General features: G+C 39.7%; 1 protein-coding gene across 2 annotated transcripts; it reads left to right on the top strand.

Annotated features, from left to right (window-relative positions):
* The first annotated feature begins 426 nt into the window (after positions 1-426).
* gprin3b (GPRIN family member 3b) lies at positions 427-7,398 on the top strand. 2 transcript variants are annotated; one of them, XM_039686944.2, is made up of 2 exons: positions 427-584; positions 2,962-7,398. In XM_039686944.2, the coding sequence occupies exon 2, from the start codon at positions 3,056-3,058 to the stop codon at positions 5,030-5,032; it is 1,977 nt and encodes a 658-aa protein (XP_039542878.2). In that variant the 5' UTR covers positions 427-584; positions 2,962-3,055; the 3' UTR covers positions 5,033-7,398. The 2 variants fall into 2 exon arrangements, with proteins under 2 accessions (XP_039542878.2, XP_039542888.2); XM_039686954.2 differs by having other exon boundaries at positions 581-713.
* The last annotated feature ends 236 nt before the right edge of the window (positions 7,399-7,634 follow it).

Genomic DNA, 7,634 nt, shown 5'->3' on the forward strand with positions numbered 1-7,634 from the left:
TCCCAGACATATTTTGTTTAAAATGGTTTGATTAGGGAAAGGGGAAAAAAGAAAAAACGCTTCGAAACTTTCCTAATGAAATCTTAAGTGATTTCAAACTGTGCAAAGAAGGTGGTAATTAGGAGAGACCCTAACATGGTTGTAAAACGCTTTGGGTACATTAGTAGCCTACTACGAAAAGCGCTGTATAGCCTAAATGCCTCCTTCATTCATTTGTTGTGCAAAGAAACTTACCCAATATCATTTCCATTTTCAAGAAATTAATTTTGGAATTATGAAGTGAATGAATTTCCTGAATGAATTTCCTTCTGAGACGTCTTCATATTTTTGATGCGGATGTGCGGTTGAGTTTCTTAAGGAACGATGGCGTCATCTAGCGGTGATGGAGAGAACAGCACCCGCCACAGGCTGAGTGAGGAATTAGCGCTTCGCATGCGCTTGGAAGGCGTGGTTTTACATCTCTGACACGCGCCCAACATTCTTTCATTGATAATCCGTCGAGTGCACTAACTAGTGCACGAGCAGCGCGTCAATTGCGCACTAATCAAACGGAAAATGATGTGATACAAACGCAGACGTACCAGGTAGGATTTTTATGCGCGTGTGTTCTTATCTGCAGCTCCTACAGGGATACATCACAGTGATGAATTTGCCAACAAGGTCAAGTTATGGGATTTCAATACGAGTCAAGGCAAGGATTTGTATATGAATGGGTGGGTTACAGCATTTTTTTGCGGGAAAAAAATCATTAAACAACATATTGTTTCATGCAAAGCGTTTTGTAATATTTTTCATATGGTTTTCTTAACATAATGGTTTGTATTACTAGCAAATTCTCAGATTAAAGAGATATAGCCAGGTTTTAATTCATTTATCATAATAATGCATGGTGCTATTTAGACTTTATCTGGCGTTTTGTCCTACTGTGTGTGTGTGTGTGTGTTTGTAGGTCAAGTTTTGCCTATATTGTGGGGAACCAAATGTACACTCAAGGATATAAAAACCTGATAGCTTCACCGTGACCAATGATTTTAATTTGTTGGCTATATAAAACTGTAGAATGCAAAATTTTAGTGATTAGGATTTGAAAATCATCTAAGGGTGATGAAACTGAATACATTTGCACACTAAAAAACAGCAGCTGCCAATGAAAAATGTGTGTTTGTGTGTGTGTGTGTGTGTGTGATTGTGCACGCGCACACAACCCAATTTAAAGATCAGTTTGCTAGTATTTGCAATTGAAACGTGAGTGTCTCTTTGTTAATGATTGTATGGATTGGAGTCTGTGGTCTTATTTACAGCCCCAATCAATATGCAAGACTTCGTCCATATTAAATGGATTATTTTAGGGTCATTTGTGTAGAGTGTTAACCAGATTTCTCTGCCTGTATGTACAGTATGTTCCTGTGGGATATCTGCTGGATGGAGAAATTAACATTTAATATATGTGACACTGACGCCAGAACTTAATAATGTTTAACAGTGTGTTCCCCACCCCCATCCTCCTGCAGATGCGACCGTCCTCCGAGCGGCTCCCATCAATGACAGGTCACGATTTGAGACTTGGCGTAATTGACTTTCACGCTTTTGTCAGACAATTAGAGTGAATGTTTCCGCAGTGGCCAGTGAATCGCACTGGCTCAGTGTTTCCTTTTTTTTATTTTAATTTTATTGTATGTGTTTGTGTGTGTGTGTGTTACAGACTTCCTCTAATATTTGTAATCAACTGAAATGGAAGAAAATGTAAAATACTTTGCACTGTATATACACCATAACTATACAAACTTCACCAAAAGTGCTTTCTGCAGCTGAAAGAACTGTTTTGTTCATATATGCATATTAGTGGTTAACTGTTTGTCATTGATATTAGTCCAATGGTTAAAGTAATTGCCAATGTGTACATAAAACGTAAGATGTTGATTCATTTTGGAACTGCTATATGCATCAGTCTATAAACAAAATATTCTTAGTGATCTGATAAATATTTGTTTTATGGATACATGATGCTTTATGAAACTTCTGCATGCTCAGAGTACTATAAAACCATGGACGCTTTTCTAGGATTCTTTGGCGAAACTATCATTGTTCAGTGTTGTTGAGGCTGATCAGCTGTGTCCGACTGTCAGATTTCCATTTTTGAGGCTCCTCGGGGCTATTTGAGTTGCTAAGGTCAAACACAGAATAATTGCTCTCCAGCTCCTCAGAATAGAGAATGATACAGAATGTCTTGGAATAACTTTCTGCCTTTATTTTTTTACTAATAAGAACCTTTCAGTTTTTAAAATTAGTGTGAAGAATATTTAAAAAATCTAAGAACCCTTTCCACTATAAAGAACCTTTTGTGGAATGGAAAGATTCCATGGATGTTAAAAGTTCTTCACGGAACCATCGATGCCAATAAAGAACCTTTATTTTTATGAGTGATATTGGGAAAATGTGTTGTTGTGAGTTATCTAAATCATTTGCTAATGAATAGGACGAATGGAGCATCACCAAAGAAAACCTCTGGGATTGTTTGATTATCTCCAATATACCAAATGTTGAATTAATTTGGCACTAGATGCTTAAGAAATATATGAAACACTGCGTTTTAGTTTAATGCCTTTTGTTTGTGTGTGTGTGTTGAGCCTGTGTTGCGCAGTGTAATTGATGCAACTGTTTTATTTATTGATACAATGCTTTACAGAACAAGTAAAGGATGACACTGCTACGAGTAATGGCTTATGATGGATTAGTTGTGCTTTTGTTTTATTTTATTGGAACTTCCTATCGAGCTGTTCCGTACAGTTATAAATGACCTCAAACATTTACACTGCATCATTGAAATGCTTTACTATTTTTATTGTGTTCCCTTGGTTTGCAGATTCTCACACAGTTCATTCATAATGATCATAAGAAGACAGCAGTTGGTATGTCTCCTCTTGTGTTTCTCAAATTATTTTTTTTATCTCTCTGCTCTAGGGAAGCCTTGAAGGGGACAATATCAGGCTTTCAAAGGGGAACCAAACTGGAATATTTTGACTTTTGGATTTTCATCACATAAAAGGATTTCAACATGGAAAATGTACCAAACCCCAAAAGGACTGTCACTGTCCAGATGATGCCTCAGCTCGCCAGTATAGATGTGCTGGGAAATAAAGAGTTAAATGCTAACTGGGACATTGAGCCAAAGTTAAACTTAAATCAGGATCGCTCAGATCAGGATAATATGCATCTCAATTCCTCCATCAAAGATTCCCACACCACACTTCTTGGAGGGACTGTTCTTGAAGATAAAAACATGCCATCCCATGGCAGTGAAGATCACAGGCGACCTCAAAACAGTAACGCAAACATAAAGACCTCGGGTCAGTGTGCCAAGAGTGCTGAAGGTAGAAAAACTGATTGTGATAGGAATTCAAATTCGAAAACTGTCCTTTCGACATCCAGCTCATCATCTACAACTACATATAATGTTGACAAGGAGGAAAATGCCAATAGCACAATAAAGGCACTTGAGAATGTACAACATGAGCCCAAAGCACAGAGCAAAGCATCAGAAACTAGTGCAATCAAAGAGACACTGCATAATCAAACGCCAAGCCAGACCAGTACCAACAATACAATAAAGGACATGCCACTTTTATCTGGATCAAAAGATGTGAGTTGCAGCACCAGCATAAGCATCAGCAGTACACAGTTTGAAATGGTATCCACCACCAATGCTCCTAAAACCAATCACTCAGCGGCCGAAACATCTGGACCAGTACCTGGGACAAGATCTCAGACCCCACAACCACACGAGATCCATCATATGCCTGTTAAAGAGGACAAATGTAGCAACGACTGCATGAAAAAGGATGTTAAACCACCAGGGACCTCTCAGGAGACTTCTTCTGGATGCCCATTGGTGTCTTCAGCTAGCAGTGCAAGTCACTCGGTCCACACGGAAGTGATTGATGAGGAGGTCCAAACCCAGGGAGCTGCTCCTGAAGAGCAGAAGCAGGTCCACTGTAAACTCTTCCGTGAGGCATCTACTATGACTTCAGCAGTAGAGTTTGGCGACCAACCCGGGACGCGACGGCATGATGTGGAGGTGCAGGCGGTCGCTACGGTCTGCAGTCAGTCTACAGCCACTAGCCCTAGTCTTCTGTCTCTACAACCCCATCGGAGGTCAGTTGGGCTACTACCTGAGGAGACTGAGAGTATAGCAGTGGTTGTTGGGGTGAAGACCCCCTCAGAGGTCACATCTGTCTTTGTATCCAGTACGATCCTCCCTGGGAAGCCTACACAGTCAGACACAGTGATGGTCCATGTAGATGCTGACCTTCAGGAAGAGTCCAAGCTTGGGGCCAAGCCTAAAGAGCCTCAGCACAACAGCCAAAAAGGGATTTCGCCCCTTCAACCCGTTTATCAGATCAACATTGAGACCTGCAGTCAAAGCAAACAGTCAAACAACACTACCTGTCAACTTCAGAGCCAAGGTTCACCTGCGGTTTCAGCATCTGGTCCACATAATGTGGCATTATGTGTGCAGGAACCCAAGACAACATCTGCTCAGGTCTGCCAGGATTTGCCGGTAAAACCGGCCAATGCTCCTGCATCGAAATCCAAGGAGGCAAGTTCTGCAAAACCTCCAAAGGACATGGCAATGACCACTCCTCCAACATCAAGCTCCACACCACAAAGTAAAAAGGTAGAGAAGAAACAGAAGGGAGCTTCCAAGCTGGAGTGTAAGAAAGATGACCAAGAGGAAGAGAAGGCCAAGCAATCCAAGAGTGTAAATGACGTCGTGTGGGACGAGCAAGGCATGACATGGGAGGTATACGGAGCGTCAGTGGATCCAGAGTCGCTGGGATTTGCCATTCAAAGTCACCTGCAGTGCAAAATCAAGGAGCATGAGAAGATCATCACCCAGGCGGTTATCAGAAAATCCTTGTCTTCGCCTCCTGGCAAGAAGAACAAGAGGAGGCAGGTTAACATCAACTTGAGGTCCATGTTCCAAAATGTCCGCCGACCCAACTGTTGCGCACGGCCGGCAGTTCTAGAATGAAAGATTGATTGTCATTAGCCACTTTTCCACTGTCGGGCCAGTGCGAGCCAGGGCTAACAACGTGCTGGGTGGGGCCAATAGCACCAGTAGCCCCACAGTACTGCCCTAAAACCAGCCCTTAACACACCTGCATAAAACAACGTCACACAACCCCAGCGTTTCACAAGCTGAGCTGACTGACATCTAGGTAGATCACAAAATGAGCATGACACAAGCGAACGTTTGGTCTTTACTTAAAGACTTACGATTCTAGCACCAATATTTTACCAATTTTTTACAATAAAAAAATGTTACAGTGACATTAATTATATTAATTTGTGTCACATCAATCACACTCAATCAAACTGGTATTTACCATTTCACATAAAAAGAGAACAAACACCAATGCAGTTGTGCCTGCTTCCTCCACAGGAATGCAAAAACAACTCTATTAAAGCTTTTTAAGTCCAAAGGCTTACGCATTTAGACAAATATTGATCAAATATCCTGTTTACGTCACATTTCTTTAGAAAGAAAGACTAAGCATTTCTATTATTTTCCCACGAAATGATGCGATCTGAGGAGGTGTGAGCGATCTCTCCTGTTATCCTGTCAGCCAGACCAACAGGGGGAGCTCACGAGAAGAAGAAAACAGGAATTATTAGTTATGCGAGTTAACCGGAGTACGTACTGTATATGCTGCCTTCACTATTGGAAATTTCCAACTTCCCACTCCTAAAGCCGTGATTACGAGCTCATTGCATTCAAATTTTGACTTGAGAGGGTTTTCATGACCAATTTTATTTTTTAAATAGGAAACTATGATAATTCCAATAGCATGTGAAGGCAGCATTAGTCCGGTATCAACAAAGGCACAGGGAAGATACAGATAAAACATTAAACCGAATAAATACACAATTATAATCATATATGATTTGTAGGGGTGTAACACACAATATATCACAATACTAAAATGCAACAATATGTTTCGTGGATAGTTCCCCCTCAAAAATATTACTCTGAGAATATTCAAGTTTTCAGCGTTTTAGTGCAATTACTACATGGAACTACTAATGTTGATTATAATGTATAATAATGCATATTTATGGGTCCTGATAATGCCAAATGCCTGATGTTACCAGTAAAAAGTGTCCGATATTATTTTAAATTGATCTAGTCAGTGAAAGCGTGCAAGCATATTCATCTACAATAACTCTGGTGTCACCATTGGGTTACAAGCACCAAGTCAAGTCTATTCATTTAAACCTACAATGTAATATCAAATTTAGCATTTCAATCAACAGTTCATTTTTTGTTAACCTTTTACCATATGTCTTGGAGTATCGCAATAATATCGTATCGTGATACTGTATGTATCGAATCGTGACATGAGGGTATTGTTACACCCCTAATGATTTGTCTACGTTCTGCAAGCAGTCTCTGGTATTTTCCATTAAATGTGTATTAATTGTCGCAACAGTTAGCATACGTAGCTATTAGCATCGCATATTAATATTTTTGCCTCAAACGGTGATTTGAATCCCCATCGGATCGTAAGGAAGTTATTTCAAACACTCGCTGTGTCTGAAAGTGAGTTCGTTTTTTTACGTGTTAAATGTTAAAGTAGCCTAATGTAATAATATAAGAAATGACCAGCGGTGTTGTCGCTCTCCTGACAGACTCAGAAAAGACCTCTCCTGACCTTTGTTCATAACTCAAGCCCCATTTGGCCCGCTTTGGACCAAGGTATTCGGCGGGCCGAAAACCACTGGCCGTTGACCCAGAGGAAGGCCCGGAAGTGACAGTGGAAACGCGACTGGTCCTGGCACGCACTAGCGCTCTGGCATTTGACCTGACAGTGGAAACATGACTATTGAGAGGTCAATGTGATCTTCCATGAGACAAGCATGCTGGGACATTTGTTTCTGAAGAGTTTGCTGAATCTAGAAACTAATGGTTAATTTGAATGTTATGTGGAGAACAGAAAATATTTTTAGATAAAGATTATTTATGGTGATATTAAAGCTGTAACGACGTATAGACTGCTATGGCAATAATTATAATTAATATAACAGTAATGATAATATGTAGTAATCTGCATGTGTATATTAGTTCAGATTGGCAGTCTTCTAACTACCCAAGATTATGCACTGGAGCAGCAGATGTATGCATATTTACATAACATATTTACATATTGTATGCATAACCCTTTTTACCTACTTTATTTAGTTGAATATCTTTTCAAATTTTAGTAGCCTAGATATGATTGGTAAAAACAAATTGTGTTGCATTATTTTATTTGTAACTGTTGATTTATTGTGAATATATATTTACTTGGTGTAAACAGAGCCTGTTTATGATTTTATATTAAAATGATTTGGCAAGCATTTCATAGCTGTGTATTTTTAGCATAGCGTATAGCTAAAACTTTTAAATAATATCAAATAATGATGTGACGTTTAAATATATATCGTGGATTATTGTGGGGGTTTAGATTTCTGTTACATCTGTAGATGTGAATGTTATTTGCAGATGCTAATGAAAAACAGATCTACATCAAACCGAATTTTGATCATTTAAGCATCAAAATGCGCGGCATGATATCCGAACGGGCCGCTGGAGG

The sequence above is a fragment of the Pimephales promelas genome, chromosome 6, assembly GCF_988280905.1.
Source record: "Pimephales promelas chromosome 6, fPimPro1.hap1.1, whole genome shotgun sequence".
NCBI lineage: Eukaryota > Metazoa > Chordata > Actinopteri > Cypriniformes > Leuciscidae > Pimephales > Pimephales promelas.

Excerpts from the sequence above, each read along its gene's own strand:
- gprin3b (XM_039686944.2), top strand. The coding sequence starts at position 3,056 with ATGGAAAATGTACCAAACCCCAAAAGGACTGTCACTGTCCAGATGATG.